At 38.4% G+C, this 18,197-nt stretch overlaps 1 protein-coding gene across 1 annotated transcript; it reads right to left on the bottom strand.

Moving 5' to 3' along the window:
• Positions 1-5,059: 5,059 nt before the first annotated feature.
• Positions 5,060-14,121, bottom strand: gng13b (guanine nucleotide binding protein (G protein), gamma 13b). Its single transcript, XM_079888677.1, has 3 exons — positions 13,221-14,121; positions 8,904-9,036; positions 5,060-7,161 (listed from the first exon to the last, which is right to left on the bottom strand). Exons 2-3 carry the CDS (start codon positions 8,999-9,001, stop codon positions 7,056-7,058), a joined length of 204 nt encoding a protein of 67 aa, XP_079744803.1. The 5' UTR covers positions 9,002-9,036; positions 13,221-14,121; the 3' UTR covers positions 5,060-7,055.
• Between the last annotated feature and the right edge of the window lie 4,076 nt (positions 14,122-18,197).

Below are 18,197 nucleotides of genomic sequence, written 5' to 3'. Positions count from 1 at the left end.
TGTTATAATTCTCATCCAGTCTCAGATAGTAACTTTTACATTTTACTACGGCATTAAACCCAAACGTTTAAACTGTAGTAGACTGTTTATATACTATTTTACATACTAATTTTGCTCTACTTTAAATGTGTGATCCTGCTCCAATCTGATGCTTTGCATAAATCTGTAAGAAGGGTTTTGTAGTTTTTTTCACTGCGGGTGGCATTTTCTAAAGCGTGCATTCAAAAACTGCCCACTAAATATTTTATTTCAGCTGTGCATTGCTCGAGTCTGCACTGTATGCATGATATTTCCTCTTAGATTTATTAATAATCCATAACCATTTGTATGCTCTACTTCACTGCATTTTAAACCCAACTGCAAGTTAATTTTAAATGTTTTTTTTTATTTTTTAAGTACCTTGCAAGAGAACGACGTAGAAACAAAGAATGCAACCTCATTATCTCACCATAAACATTGGTACACTGACAAATCTCCAACCGTTGCAAGCACACAGGAGAGCGCTATAAAAGGAAGACTGTGGTCCCTTCTTTTGGAATGTTTCTAGAATCTTGTCGTCTCTCGGTCAGCATGTTGCCATGGAATTCCCTGAGTGCCGCTCCCTCTCCTCATGTCACACAGTAACTTAGAGTGAGTCAGTATTTTTCCACAGTGAGACATACAGCATATACAGCTGCCATCAGTCTTAGCAGGCACACAGATGATGTGCACAGTTTGGAATGTCCCGTGGACTGTGCACCATACTCAATATATGCACATATACAAATATATACTCTAAATTTCAAGAAGATGCATATTTTTGGGTCACCTCAGCGATTAATATTTAGGGTAACGTTTGATGATTTTACCTCTATCTCAGCTGCTGATGATGTGAAATGTTGTGGATGACTTCGTCCCAGACCTATTTCCCATAAGGCACTGCTGCTTCTACACCACATGTTCTGCTAACAAAGCACCAGAGATTAAAGAGCTGTCAGCTCGGGGCTTTAATCTCCTAAAGAGGGACCGCTGGGGCACACAGGCACGTCATAGCACATACTTCCTGTCACTGCCTGTTGTCTGAAGGAGGGATGGCAGTGACAGCTTTTATGCACAACTTAGAAGGTGAGGCGAAATGAAGGATGATGCTTTTTGCTAAAGACTCACAATGTACGTGTTTTCTTAGGCAAGATGCGAGTTTGATTGGGTTGTCTGAGTGATAGTGGGAGTGGCCATGTTACACAGAATAAGAGGCATTCAGTCCCTCTTGGGCAGTTCAGCCAGATCGTTGTGCAAACACAGCAGGCCCACTGGGGTTAAATCAGCCATGTAATGACACCACAGTGGAATAATGGGCAGCCGTGCTCCAGTTTGTTTTTGTTTGCCTTGTAAAATGGCTGATTCGGAATTGTGAGTCGTCGGACACGTACCCTGGGAAGGAACCTCTCACTCAGGTTCAGTGTGAATAAGATCTGCCATTCGCAGCATTACAACCATACATTTTCCTCATTGAGCTCATTTGCACATGTACCAAAAGTGGGCCAAAGATCACAATCCCAACACACATTTCCACTCATTCAATTTCCACTCAGCCAGTTCCAATTAGCCCAGGGCGCGGAACAGAAGAGTTTTGAGGGGAGAGGGAAAAAATGGGTGTCTCTAGAATCTTTTGCACTGTCCTCATTTGAGGAAATGAAGCATGACCTCGGCTTGACCCGTCTCCCCTGGTGCTCAGGCTAATGGAGTGAGGCGTGCAGGTGTTCGACAGCGCTAAAGTATATGTGTAGGCTGACATTATAAGAGTGCACTGACAGAACTGGATCAGTTGCCTTTGCCAGGGGACAAGAGCCACGCTGCTGTGACAGAAATGGCTCATAAATGGCCACATACTGCACGCTACTTAACATATACTATATTAAGTCTTCAGGAGCCTACTTGATCATTGCTGCGGTCCATCTCTCAACCCCGATATCAGAATGAATGATTCAGGCATGCTTGTGAGTCTCAAGTTGTGTGCCGCTCCTTAATGAACTACTCATGGAGCCTAAAGTACAACCCCAAATCCTGAGAAGTTGGAACATTTTGTAAAATGCAATAAAATCTGATTTGTTAATTCTCTTTAACCTTTATTTAACTGACAAAAGGACACAAAATAGATTTTCTAAGTTTTCACTGATCAACTTAAGTGTGTTTTGAAAATATAAACACATTTTGATGGCTGCAACACATTCCAAAAAAAGTTGGAACAGAGGCATTTTTACCACTGTGTCACATCTTTTAATTACACTTTTTAATCATTTGGGAATTGAGGAGACTAATTGTTGCAGTTTTGCAAGTGGAGTTTTTACCCAATCTCACCTGATACAAGACAGCTGCTCAACAGTCTGTGGTCATCGTTGCCTGATTCTCCTTATCATGATGGGTCATACATTTTCAATAAGAGACAGATCTGGACTGCAGGCAGGCAGTCAAGCACATCCACTCTATGGTGTAAAGTGTCTAGAAACCACTCTGTTGTAGTACGTGCAGAATGAGGCCTGAAATTGTCTTGCTTCCCAGGAAAGATGTCATCTTTAATGGCAGTATATGTCTCCGTACAATCCCAATATACACCTCCACATCAATGGTTCCTTCACACACATGCAAGTCATGACATGTTTGCTTTTCCACCTGTTGCTGATGAAATTCTGTATGGTCTCTTTTGTATTTGGGACTGAGAACTCAAAGTCAGTTTTTCCCAAAAATAAGCTGAAACGTGGATTCATCTGACCGCAGCACAGATTTCCACTTTGTTGCGTCTGAGATAAGCTCGGGCTCAGAGAACTTTGCAGCTTTGCAGCACTTTGCCGCAATTCTCTGCATAGAATTGATGTAAAGCTTTCTCCTTGCGGAACAGAGATTCAAGTAGCATTTATTGATGCAGGGGCAGACTGTGTTAAGTGACAATGGTTTTCCAAAGTACTCCCGGGCCCTTGGCTATTTTTAACACCGTAGCATGATGGTTTCTCATGCAATGCCGTCTGAAGGGCTCAAAGGTCACGCTCATTCAACAGAGGTTTCCTGACTTTTCATGCATGGAGATTTCTCTGGATTCTCTGAATCTTTTCACAATATTATGTATGGTAGATGGTGAAAGACCTAAATACTTTGCAATCCTGCATTGAGAAATGTGATTTTGAATTGTTTGACAATTCTCTCATGAAATTTGGCACAAAGTGGCGAGCCATGACCCATCTTTGCTTGCAAAGGCCTAGCCTTTAGTGGATGCTCCTTTTATACCCGATACCCTCATCTATTACCAGTTAGCCTGCTAATTGTGGACTGTTTCAAAACCTGGATATTCTATAGTCCTTTATTTAGCCTCTGTCCCAACTTTTTTGGAGTGTGTTCAGCCATCAAAATAAAATATTTTTATATTTACTAAATATAATGAATTTGGTCAGTGAAAAATTTTTTTTTTCTTTCTTTGTACTATTAACTATTTTTATGTAACTATTTTTATACACAACTATTTTTATATTTTTATGTAACTATTTTTATATTTTTATGTAACTATTTTTATACACAACTATTTTTATATTTTTATGTAACTATTTTTTATACATTTATTGTTACCTATAACAATTTAAAAATATATATTTTTCACAATATATTTGTACATATACATAAATATATATTTCTTTGAAAACAATGATTAATATGTAAACCTCTACTAATGACTTAAGAGAAAAGTTGATTTGAGTTGATAATAGACTAATTTGCCCAATTTGGTCAAATTCAGTTCATCATGTGCTTAAGACATGGTCATGCATGAGCTAAAAGGTTGGATTAGCCTTGCCTTGTGGTTAAAAATAACATTATTTGATTTAGGTTGACACTGATTATGTTTAAATGACCACAAAAGTGTTAACTTCATCTGAACTGGACCTATGTGATTTTAAAGGGTTTAATACTGCCTGGATCACACTTTTACACTCTTGAGATTTTTCTCTTCACACAACACATCTTTTTTAGATCCTCAAAGGGAACAGCAAGAGTGTTTCGAGCAGCAAGTGGTTTTACAAGTCAGAACCCATCATTTACTCTCTCCTGTATTATGTCCATTCGCAGTCCATATGCCCTTCTTAGCATAAATCCCCATTTCAGATCCAGATATAGGATGCATTTGCCGTATTTAGGTTAAAGAGTCATTAAGCTTTGCCATATATGCAGATTTACGGTCATTGTGTCAGACTTCGTCAGAGAAGCACTTTACCCCAGATGTGTACATTAAGCAGACTATTGGTCCATGGGATCCCATATGTATTTAGAAATGGAGATTTTTGATGGGGGCTGAGAGAGTGGATTATTTTGGGCAGATTAGAGTGTCATCTGCTGCGGGTTCAACCGGCGTAGAGAGCAATCATGTGAATGTGTGGCTAGGCAACGGGCATCAGGATTACCAATTCCTAATCTTAGAGAGTGAGCCATTATCCACCGTGTTAGTCTCACGGCCCCCAGAACCACTCATGGCATCTTTGTTTGGTAAACGGGTGACGGCTGTACGGCCGATACTCGCAGGTCCATTAAGTGCATGAAGATGTATTGACTTTGATTAAAATGCCTGGCAAATTTACACTTGCAATACGCAGATGGGTCTGAACAGAGTGAAGTCTGAGTGTGCGTAAAGTAGAGCTACAATTTTCCCTTAGATGGGAAGAAAATAATCTCATGTGTTCTATTATTGAGCAGAGAATGAGTTTGTAATGCTTTTTTTGCAGTGATTTGGGATAAAAATATGACAGACTGTGCTCATTGTGCTGGCAAAATTGTTCTACCAAATCTGTTTTATGGCTTTACATTTGCAAAGGAGGTACCAGATCTGTTAAAGACAGTTTAATGCATTACTGCATGTCAGTTTAAATTAATCTCATCAATATTGTTATGGATGAATCGCTTGTATTCTTCATTTGCTTTGGATAAAAGCATCTGATAAATCAATGTTAATGTAATTATTTTTGAGAAAAGCCCCCAAATAAAGATAATTTGAAGAGACTATGTTACATTATTGTGAAGAAAGCACTGAATAAACATAAAAAGTGACTTTATAAGTCAATAGTTTGTTTTATTTCAGTATCATAGAACATAAGCCTGTCACACGCCTTAAGTTCACAGCAATCGAGTTTTAGTCCAGTTTGTTAAACTGTTTATGTCTTGGAGGCATCCATACAGAATGGATACAGAATCTTGTTTCTTAATTGTTGGTCTATGTATACATATGCAGACATATGTCTCTGGTTTTGTGTCACATTCTGCTGTTTTTCAATGTCTCGTGCTTTGAGCGTCGTGTTTGTAAGACATTTTGTCAAGTTAATAGCAGTTCAACTTTAAACTTTGAAACCATTCAGTTGAGTTCCATATGTTCCTCAGCTGTTTTGTTTCTCTTACTGGTATTCTTTGGCTTGCAAAAACATAAAGGTAGTAATTCAAGTTTGGTAGGGAAATCTCTTATGACTTGCACAAAATATTGTGGCCACGAGTTAAATCGTGCCAATGTTGTACTAATTTGTTCCCTTGTTTTAATCCCACAATTTAACAAAAATTAGGACATAAGTACAACGTGGCCCTGATTTAACTAAAACAAGGAGATTAATGAATTAATTAGTGGGAACTCACAAATTCTTAATTCATGTCCAACGTTATCATGTTTTTATTTTCCCCACGTCATGTGCAGGGCTCCTTATTGGGGTGAGGGGCCATGATTTAATTAGTTTTTTTTATCACTATTATATTTTTAATTATTTTATCTATCTATCTATCTATCTATCTATCTATCTATCTATCTATCTATCTATCGTGTTAAATTGACAGCCGCATTTATTACTAATCTCAATATAACTGTTATTGTGTAAACACACAGAAATAAATTGCCCAACCCATGACACACACCCAATTGAAACACACAAATTACATTAAAGCTGTCTAAAAATCCTCTACTTTATTCAATAAGATGTTTTGTAAAACATTCAATAAAAAATGTAATCACTTATTGCTTGTTATTAAACTAGTACTTGATCTTATGCATATTTTCTCAAAGCATTCTCATATGTAACACACATCTAGATAATTAGACAGGTTTCTACTGTTTGAATATATAAAAACATGAACAAACCAAAAGTCATAAATAAACCCCACATCCTTGCCATAAGTGCAGATTAAGCTATTAATCCTAAGAAAAGAAAAGAAAAGAAAAAGCCTTGGCCAGTGCACAACCTCTCTGTTTGCATATCCATTCAATGCTTAAGGGTGCTGATGGTTTACAAGTCCCTCACAACACACATACATTCTTTTTAAGGAAATTGTGTACAAGGCAGTATTTGATGGTGACCTGGCAAGATGCGTTGTTTTTTTTTTTGTTTTTTTTTATCCTTTAGCTTTTCAAGGAAGGAAGGGTGCAGTTGAACAACAGCAGGTCCATTGTAGCTTCTAAAGCAGTCGGCGCCGACAGCTTCGGTGGTGAACCAAACCATAAATAAATAAATTAATGATCATAAATAAGTAAATAAATTAAAACGATCTGTACATGTTTAAAAATGGTCTGTAAGTGAGAGTGGTGAGTTGTGGTGTAAATAGTGCACGAGCCTGCAGGAGAAATGAACATGCTGCGTAACAGAGGGAAACTCAAATATTTGCTGCCTTTGCCTTTTTGAGGCATTTCTTCTCACCTCTGTCATGCAGTATGTTGTCTAACAGGCCTTTTCTGGCATTTTCATGTCGACACTACATGCCTGAACTCAAGATCAAGCGCGCAAGCAGCGGCGACAACACTGAAGTCAAAGAGAAATTCCACTAACTGCATATAAAGATATATATCGATGGTTATAAATATAATAGTAATGCATGTCAAAGTGTCAAATTCTGACTATATAGAGCTAGTGTTCTGTGTATGAGTGTGTGTTTTTTGTGCAGTGGATGCTAAACTGCTGTACATTCATGATGAGGGAATGAAACAGAGAGCAAGCGCCGTGTGATCCTGTCAGGCTTGTGGAGGCTCAGACGGAGGGCTGGGGCGACCGCTGCTGCTGCTTGCTACGCTTTTATAGAAGCACACACTTGCCCTTCTCCACCCATGGGTTGTTCTTCATCAGCTCGGGATTCAGGAAAGGGTCCTCGGGCACACACTCCTCGATCCATTTCACCAGGCTAAGGAGAGGAAGGAGAAGGTCCCTCATCATTACGGGACACATTGCAAATTGTGCAACGTATTTAAAGTATTTAAACCTCGCATTTGATGCAAAAAAATGGCTATTATTTAGGGGTAAATAGAGCAGAGACTTGTTCTGGATGTCTGTGACTTTGAACACGAATGCTGAGTGATTTATGAAATTAGGGTCATGTAAGTCAGCACCCATGTTGAGCAAATGATAAATGAGGGTGATAATCACGTAACTCTTTGCAGAAGCACCATCCATCACAGGCGATTAATAGAAATGATGTGTCCAAGATGAGAGTGATGATCTTAGATTCATCCGAGACTCAAGTAAAAAAATTTAGTCATCATGACCCAACTTTATGATGGATTCGCAATTGCTTGTTCAGCTAAACTGCACAATAACACTGGAGGAACCACTACGCTGGCATAAACTGGGCTGATCATTGCTGGCTGGTAAAATTTAATTTGTAACAGAGAAATTACCATTGTGAATACTTCAGGAAGGGAGCCCTGGGATGCAGGGAAATGAGATGTCACTATAATGTGACAGTGGCGGGTGTGACTAAGAGACCATGCATGCTCTCGAATTGGAGAGTAAAGCACCAGAGATCTGAGAGCATTAGCTTTGTCCTGAACAATCACCAAGAGGACCTGACCTCTGGGCAGCCTAATTAGTGACATGAGGTGAACCTGCAAAATCAGAAATAACTGCAGTTATGAGTTCATGGTGACATTAGGGTCATTCAATCAGGAAACTGTTTAGAGAAAACCAATGACAAAATGGATTACTCTCCACTTAAAAAAAAGGAAGTATGAACTATGTTAAGTGGATAAGTTAGGCAAAAAATACAATTAAAATAACTGTACACTATTCAACTTATTAGATGACTATTTACCAAATAAGTAATATTGTTATTTTATTAATATTTTAATTGTTTCTTACTTGTATAAGTTATATTACCTCTAGTAAAAATGAAAAAAATAACAGGACCAACAATGACCATTGCTGAGGTTTTAAGCTCACTATATCCATCTATTTTTAACGTATAAGCAGGGGGAGTCATTTGTAACGTGAATGTGCTACCAGTGTCACCTGGTTCCATTTATTTTAGAAATGTTTCTTGAGCAGCAAATTATCATATTAGAATGATTTCTGAAGAATCATGTGACACTGAAAATTCAGTTTTGCCATCATAGGAATACATTACATCTTAAATGTGTTTTTTTTCTGTATGTTTGATCAAATAAATGCAGCCTTGGTGAACATAAGAGACTGGTTTCAGAAACATTAAAAAAATCTAACCGACAAGAGACTTTTGAACATATTACTGAAACTGAAGCTCTTAAAAAGGCAATTTTTACCACAGCAAAATTGTGAAAATGCTCCTATTAGCTAATCTAACTTGTATTGTATGCAAAGAGAGAGTGATATGAGAGAAGCACTATATTGTCAAACCAGCAGTCAAATGTACTGGATTGCTCAATGCCACAATTGACCAATGAGAATTACGTATTTGTATAATAAGCTGACAGAATACATGGATGATGTTCTGATGACTTGCTGTTAGATTTTCTGTGCTTGATTATGTGATGTACAGCACCAAAAATAGAAGGAGGGTAGAACGAGTCATTATCTTTTCTGTTGTGATATGGGGCGACAGCATAAAATATACGGGTTGGAACTTGGAACAGAGACTATCACAGTGTGAAGAACAAAAGAGAGCACACTCACTCGGTCACTGTCTTTGAGGATTTCTCCCTTTTGAAGGCCAGCTGGTACTTGAGGCTTTCTACCTCCTTCTTCATCTGGGGCAAGTCCATCTCATCCATGGCTGTGGCTTGATGTGGAAGTGATCAAACTAAACCTAAACAACAAAATTGAAACAAGAAAGAAGATCGTTTTACAAAAACAATTTTCCTACTGAAACTGCACTGGTGTATCTTTTACGTGACTTTCTTTCAACAGCCATTCTAGGGCATTTTAGACCGGGAAACTGTAAAATAGATGTATGTTGTTGTTGATGTATCTTTGACAGCTGATTTTGCATCAGTCAATGTGGATTGCAATTAAAAATCTTGCCAAACCAGCCCCTCAAGTAATTTGATGTGTATGCAACAACTAATGTTTTGTGGATGTGATCTGTATGTCCATGCTGAACAGATTTCTTATGTGAAGTGATATGAAAATAATGTAATGACCACTAACAATGCAAAGCAAATTTTTGTTATGTTTATTAAGTTATTTTGACTACCACAATAATTTTTTTCATCAAATAATGGCATATGTGATATATTTTATTTATTATTATTATTATTATTATTATTTGATGAATTCATTTAATTCAAAGTTTAATTTGTGTTTTTGTTTTACAATTGAAAAAGCAAAAAAAGTGCCGTTGTTAACTTAAGGGACTGTTTCTGTGTAATCTAATGTTGTAATGCTGACTCAGTCAAGCTACATTATATTTCTTTACTTGAATAACAGATAGTTATTCAGTGAAAATAGATGTCACCACATGAATCACATTTTAGATTACCTGACAAAGCATTTCTACATAACCACATTTATAACCACATATATTCTATTATATTCTTGTTATGAGATGTACTGCATGCATGTGTTTAGCTTTGAGATAAATAAAGAATTGAGCAATGAGATGCTTGTCTAATGCTTGCTCCTCTCTGAGCAGGGGTTGGGGGATCAGACTTGGCGTCTTGAGGGTTTCAGTGTTGAGAGGAGTCCAGCGTTAGGGCATGTGTGAGCCAGAGAGCAGAAGCAGTTCAGCATGCAGGTGTTCTGCTGCCTGTATACATCCGTCGCATAAAGGCTTTTAAGCGCTTCCCATCAACACCAGCCAGACACTGGAGCCTCTCACTCTAAAAGCTCTGATTTCACTATCTGAGACTAAACACACTCAGAGCAGCTGGGAGACTGTGCTGTTCTTCAAATCAAACGTAATGTTCAGAAATGGTTGGGGGACAAAGATGTTTTGCCAACTGTATGATTAACTGTAATGCTCTAAAAATGTCCACTTTTCTCAAACCATCCATAAATACTTAATTCATATGGAGATATTCATGAAATTCATGACATTGTGTCCCAATATAATGGAAGCTGAAATCGGTTGTTTCCAGAAGGTAAATACACTGATTTCAGTGCTTCACTGAGACCCTAAACAAATATAGAATCAATAGTGTCCCAGAATATACAGCAGTTTGCCGCAAGGCATAAACCTTCCCCCCACCCCCCCACCCATTAGTCATGCACCAAATATTATTGATAAAGGCAGGGCTTGACATTAACTTTTTGTTAATAACCAAAGTTATTAGCCACTCAGCATTTTCACTGGCCACAATATTGACATTGAAGGGGAAAAAACTGCCATATAGATATTTTTAATATTATTATCTTATAAATTTGGCAGCCGGTATCTTAGGCTGATGCCACTTTAACACCTGATGCACGGATCCATTATACTGTTACACATGCATTTTCTTTACTTTCACTTAAAACATAACTGTGTTTATGTGAAAAAAATGTTCGATATAGCGTTTGATATTTTCATTAAAATGCGTGCCCGTAAATTAAATTAAAAATAATTAAAAAGCCCGTAGATCTTAGTTCACATAATTTATCGCGTCTACTTCTTTCCAAAGCACTTGCGTTTGTCGTTGCTATGCAACCATGAACTGCGCTCTACACATCATGTTGACTGAAGGTGCGTTCTATTCGACCGTGATTCGTAAGTGGACTGCAAAGTTAAATATGGCGCGACCACCATAGACAGTATAAGAAGGGGCGACCACCACAACGTTGCCCAACATCAAATGGCAAACGTAATGAAAGCGGAACGAAAACTGCGGTACTCGTTATTTTGTGTTTCACGCTCAGTTTGGACCAATGTCAGTGCAGCGCGAGCCGATCTTGATCAAGCGACACTGTAACTAGCCAGCGCTAAGAGGTCCAGTAAAGAAAGCATTCGAATTCGCCACAGAAGTAATAACATCACTGCGAGATTTAGTGAGAAGCATTCAAATTTCTCTGTTATTAAACGTAGACCTCTATTAGATCAAACAGCGCTGGCGTGGAAACCACCAGGAGAAACATTGTGTCATGAATGAACTAGTTCAGCAACATTCACCATTGATTTAACGTAGTAACACTAACTGTAACCATGGAAGTTTGGCAGGAATAGTAAAATGCTTTCAAGTAGGCTACATCACACATCTTTTTACAGCACTTCAAAACTGAAATATTATATTATTTAAATGTTATTTTTAATGTGATGACCAAAACATTATTTGTTTATCCTTCAAAGATAAACCCTACTTAACCCTATTTATAAAACGAAAAGTTTCAAGATGTAGGAAAACTCGCATTTATTTATGAATAATTTTTCTTTTAATATATATTTTTTTAAAATCAAGGACATTTCTCTGGCATTTCTTTCTTTTTGCCGTATCGAAAACATACCGAACCGTGACACCACTGTGTCCTATCAAACCGAACCGTGAACCATTACACCCCTACTTATTACCGATGTTGATCTACCTCAAAGTTTGCCTTGATTGTTCTACGTTTACACTTTTACATTGCACACATCTTGTAACATTTTCTTTAAGTTCAAGAGTTTCTTTAACACTTACTTTTTTTATCTTAATATAAGACATAAAGAAGATAATTTTGTTTAAATTTTATTTAGTTTTGACTGCTAAAACTAATATAATTTGTTGTTTGCCTTAATAATGCATAAAAAAAAACTCAATTCAAACTTTTCTACTTGTCTGTAAAAAAAAAGTTTATAAAAAATGTCAATAATTAGGCTATCGATACCGAACGATATGATACATTATATCGTGATAAATTGTTTAGCTATATCGCACAGCTCTGACTGTTTCACACCGAAATTCAAGACCTGTAACAGCAACTATATTCATCCGGAGCAAATGAAACGAGTGAGTGAGGGGAGGCGGGTTTGTGTGTCAACTTGCTGTCGGAGAGAAGAGAAAGAAAGCTCAGCTGGTATCGTGTATCTATTCTGCGGGAAACGGGTACTGGAAGCGTTTCAGATATTTCAGTATAGGTATCAAAAGTCAATATTTCTGACATCACTAAATTGCACTTAGTTTTTTTCAGATGCCTTTTTAAAAGACAAAAATTGAAAAAATGTATATTAGGCTATATTTAAAATTCAACCCGCCAAAGTGGCTAGTGAGTGACTGTTACACGCCACTGCTGAAATCCAGCCGCATTTGGCGGACGGGTGTTAATGTCAATGAATGATATAGCCTACCATTTTATATTTGTTAGATTGTTTATAATATTATGTGTAGCCTACTCATCAGTACAGTAGCCTATGACAAGTGACATATTAGATGGAGGATGAGGATGAACTTCCCAAGCCAAGTTCTTCATGTAGGTCGTTCAATGATGTAGGTCATCACCATGTATATCGCATCCAAATAGGGGGGGATTGCATTTCAGTTTGGTTCAAAAAATGAATTTAAAATGTAACAATTACTAAACAGAAGATAGACCTGGTGCGGAAAGAACCAAAGAAGATTAATCAAATATATCAATGAATGTGATAGATTAATTTCTGTAGCTATATCATCTGATGAAGACCAGCATGACTTGCTGTATCTCAGTTACCTCCAATGGGTGTATTAAGGTTTCACAGAGCAGATACAACTATTAAGAAGATACTGCAGGCTGAGGCTGAATTGTAGGCTTCTTCCTATCCTTCTTCCTGTAAATATAGGCTACGTTTAAATAACCCAATGATTTTATTAATCAAAAAAGAGGGATGGATGAGGTAAAAGGAGGACGCTGAAAATCGAAGTTTTATATAACACCGGCAAATCGCTGGGAGCCACAGCGGTGATGGTGGGAGGGGAAAAACAATATGGAAAATGCACACACAAAAAACAATATATGGATGTCCATCGCAAATATTTCACGCCAACATAATAAGTTGTGTCAACTGCCATGAAGAGTCAATCGCGGGAAAAGATTAGATCGATATGAATTCACAATTGTGTCGCTTACCTCGGTGATGTATCTTTGGGTAATACCCGAAGCCCGTCTTTGGCGCAGACTGTTCTTATCTATGGGAAATGTCCTTAGATTGATCAAAAAACACACATACGCCAGTGTCTAATTGGCGAAAACAAGCGATGGACGATTGTGTGTCCGCTGTAGACAGCCAACAGACTGGACAGGGAGACTAAAGATAGGCTGGTGAGCTCCGACAGCAGCGGCAGAGAGAGAGACAGCTGAAATAAACGATGCTGAAGAAGTTGAGCTGATGGCAGTGGTTACAGCCTAGTAAAGTGCAAGGACGCTGTTCAGTCGCTGCTGCTGGGCCAATGTAGAGGAGGTGCTGGGGCAAATCTGTCTGGGAGGGGGGGATCGGGGGGCGGTTATATGCTGTTGAAGTCTAAATGCCTCTTCTAATGTTGGAGACAAAAGGACGCCCGATGTCCCTTGCCTATTCGCTAGAATTGTCAGTGTAAGTGTTTAGATTTTCCATACGGATTTGCTCCTACTCTTCTGGTTAGCCTACGTTTGATCCAGTATCTATGCCCTAATATGGACAAATTGAGCTTCGACATGTTAGGCTACTTATGCTTCGAAGATGAAGCTTTTCTGTCAAAGAAAACATTTATATTATTTAGCTGTGCGATTATTTTATATCCTGATGCTATATCCAAGAGTGTCTTTCGGAATACCACGGCTGTCAGCACGAATCTCTTGCTTTAATAAAGAAAAATCGTTCTTATTTATTTTCTCTCCGCCAACTAAAATAGTTCCAACCAAAACATCAAGCTTTGCGTGTTGCCATGCGACAGACTGAAAGCCGGTGTGGAACGGCGTGTGACGGTGAGCCACCGAGCGTTTCCCTTCCTTCCTAACCGTTCCTTGCTCAAAGATTTCTTGTAATCCACTCCAGCTCCGCTCCGGGTTCATCTCTAACTCATCGCTCATTAGTGAAAGAAACCGCCCAACACCGCTAAATTGTAATGGAGGAGTAGAATACTGATGCTGTGACCCTCAACATTTTTTATACTAATTAAGTGCTTTTGGGATGTCGCTTGTCAATCATATTTAAAGCTACACTATGTAAAAAAAAAAAAAAAAGAAGAAAAAAGTTTTTTTTAAAAAGAGCTATCGGACGAATTTCATTCATCATTTGCCCGTTCCGTGCATGTCACGTAATATTCGTACGCAGCAGGCAAGGCTCCACAAGGGGGAGCCCACCCTGACCCCACAGCAAATATCAATCAATTGCAAAATTGGTGCAATGTTTAATTCAGCTCCAGATTTTGAAGGTGATCGTGGTTTTCGGCCGGTTGATATCCATTTGTTATATGAGAAAGCAGTATTACAACGTGGCTGCTGTCCTCATAAACATTCAAGCGGTTTTAACTGTTCATACACAAGAAGATGCGATAGAAACTCAATTCGGTAGGCCTACACACAGCTGTGTTCTCTTTTGTATCTTATCAGGCTTAAATGGGAAAATACACACAAAATTATATCAAAATGCCCATTTTTAACTGAATTAAAATAAAAAGTCTTAATGAGCGTAAACAGTTTTGAGAATATCTGATGTGTGTCAGATCCGTGCTTTTGGTCTTAAAGGGGACATATCATGCTAAATCCACTTTTTTAGCCCTTAAATGCATTTTGTTGTATATTTGGAGTGTTTAGAAGTACAGAAAAGTTGAAATTATTCTCTTCAGGTGCTTCGTTGATATCTTTATATTCTGTTTTGGCCTTATTTTTCAACCTGTTCCGATTTTTCTGTTATCTATGACGTTTTGTGAACTATTACGTCACAGTATTTGCAGCGGAACTGCCAAATAAGGACATTGACTTCCAGCCCAACACTTCGAGCAATCCGCCATTTTTATTTCTCGCTGCAATTTATTAGTCCAAGCTAAAAGATGCAGAAGTTACGAGAGGGTAAGTTAAAATGTTCGGTTGTTAGATGTAGTAACCCACACGCTTCATTACACCGTCTAATGTAGATGAACTGCCACGCTTGTGACAGGGCGCATGTTTAACTGAAAGAACGAGCAGAGAGAGAGAGACCCGGTCGCGCGCACGCACTCTCTCTCTCTCTTCGGAGCCAGGCGAAAATGTAAACAAGACACCGTCTCCAAACTAGACGCTGTCTTTCTCTCTCTCCCTCGCACATATTAATCAAAATAAATCGACACGGTGGTAAAAGGTCGGAAGACCAAAGTTTCATGCGTAAATACAGTAACACACCATTGCGATACATCCATATGAAGACGTTGTTCTGCAGGTTCGTCGTCTTCATTTTCATCTCGCTCCGGCTCCGACTCTGGCTCGAACATGTAAGGCTGGCTGGACAAGTCTTCCGTTGTTGACATTTTGTTAATAACGTGTAAATAAAAAGTTTCTGTGCCGCTAGATAATCGTATCTCTGCTATCAAACTACAAAAATGGCCGAACGGGGTGGAGTTGAACCGAGTGTCACCTCTGCAAACTGGAGAGGGGGCGGGGTATGAAGTGTCTCAATTGTATTTAAAGAGACCGCACCAAAACGAGTTGCTCTCAGACGCACATCAGAAAAGGGGTAGAAAAGGGGCCTGTGGAGCTATAATAATGAGGAATTCAGACCCAAGCATTGCAGTTCCGCTTTATATAGACTACAAATGTATGATTTATATGTAAAAAGGAACGATTTAAAAGCATGATATGTCTCCTTTAAAGTGACAGTAGCTTAATATACCTGCTGTTGTCTTGTCATTAATTAAAGAACAAGAGCAAAAAAACAAACAAAAAAACTCTGCTTAAATCTTCTCTTGACTGAATAACTTCTTTAGCTTTAACAAGGATTAATATAGGTTAATTTATACAGTAGGCTATATTTTGTTCCTGAATACTGTTGGACTTACCTGAAATATGTTTATTTCATTTGTGTCTTTATTCTATTGTATTTATTAATGCTATTGCTTGTAATTTGTTCATAAGTTCTTATTTTATTACTGACTGTTTACTGTCTTTATTTAACATTATTTATTAAAATACTATATGTATTTTTGTGGTGGGGCCAGTGAAAATTTTGGCAGGGCAAGCAACCAGTAAACTCCTTAGCGTTGAGCCCTGTGTGTTTATACACAGAGTCCCTTTAAAGACCTCTTCCTTTTGTTATAAAATGTCACTTGGCCCAAAGCTGGAGCCGGGCCTGGTACATAGAAAAAAGTAGCAGGAACCTTGAAGCTGAAATTTTGTTGTCACAACGAACGAGAAAAACTGACCATGGATCATTAAAAACGGCAAACCTCTGGGAAATCAACAAAAAAACACCAAAAAAGTAATTTAGTTGCTCTGATAAGATGTGCTTCCATTTGTACACCGGTGCCTTGAACCACATTCATCCGCACAGAGCAGCAGAGTCAACGCATATCCAAAACAATGTTTTTCCACAAGACACATACTGTACATGCTTTTTTATTTTTTAAGTGCTAGACGGTCAAACGAGTGTATTTGTCGTATAATACCGTTCATTCATAAAGAACAGAAACAGAACAAATTCAAGGCTTGTATTAATTATGTCACGAATATTGCTATCTGACATAAACCTGACAGCACTGACAATAGAATTCCATCAAAGATGTTACGGCTGTAAACTGCTCACATAGGGAGATTTAAATGTTTGCCTGTTGGCTGATACAAGGGCATCTGTCATCTGCTCATCTCAGAGCAGCACTCATGTCAGTCTCCTGTGGTATCACACCCAAGAGCAACATCACGAGGTGTAAGATGAGGAGATGCCCGTGGGACAGCAGAAGCAGCGGATCAGATGAGCCTACTTTTGTGGGACCACCGTCACCATGCAATGAATGACAGACAAAACTAAACAATAATAATTTAACACAAGACCAGGTAATGCAAAGATGGAGAGGAAGTTGCTGTCACTAAACAAAGCGAACCACAAGATGTGAGATAAACGTAATTCAAAGTATGTGCAAAATATATGCTTGATTAGTTAATGGTGAACCAGATTGTACACACAAAAATAGTCTGACAGCAAACCTCCATCATAAAATCTGTATCAGACCACAGTACTAGATTACCAAACTCATTATCATTCATGTCATGACCAAACTGAAGTGATTTGTGTGTAGTCTAGTATTTTCTACTACCCCCAAAGAGACTGCTTTCAAAGTGTATTCAGTAAATGTTATCAGTATCATAACCTTGCTGTATTTAACACCATGCATTAACCCGTTTGAATTTGCATTTTACATTCAGGGTGTATTCTTTAGATATTTGTGTTTCACAAGCAGAAACTGACTAATAGCCACTGGCCTGTTCTCCCTTCGGCCATCTAACTTTAGCACATCCTATTTTTATTGCATCCATCATTTATTGCACAAGCATATGGGAAGAATGGAGCTCTGCTCTGAATACGCTTAATGGATCCTGAATGAAGAACTTCCTGCACTGCCGATGGGGTCAAGCTTTTGATGGGTCCGCTGGCTATTCTTTGGCTTAACAGTGCAAAGAGTATCTTAAGTGCCAGGTAGGACAGCCGTTCATAGAGGCTGTAATGCTTCATCAGAGAGAATTTACACAGATACTATTTAATAGCCTGGGACCACATTCTGGAGATAAAGACATATCCCATGTGTCCTAAATTGATGGGTGTCCATGAGAAACTCTGCCATTAGTGCTTTATCACAAAGAGCAAATTGGGGGGGGGGGGGGGGGGGGGGGGTAAGCTACTCTAATGGAGAGTAGCAGCCTAAGACATTCTATATTCACAACATTTCTGCATTTATTTTGGCCTTAAGTGGTTTACCTGTGACTCTGAGAACAGCATAACTGAGCATCTCCAGCCAGGTGAATGCAGGTCAAATCATACACCCTCACAAGTGCACAACGCATCATTGTATATTGTGATTTTATATATTTAAATGGGCACAATTATAGGTATTATAATATTTTCACATGCATTACATATTCACAAAATACTACACTACAAAT

This window comes from Squalius cephalus (assembly GCF_949319135.1).
Source record: "Squalius cephalus genome assembly, chromosome: 1".
In the NCBI taxonomy this organism is placed as follows: Eukaryota; Metazoa; Chordata; class Actinopteri; order Cypriniformes; family Leuciscidae; genus Squalius; species Squalius cephalus.
Note: the sequence above shows the minus strand (reverse complement) of the source record. Positions and strands in the feature narration are given on the sequence as shown.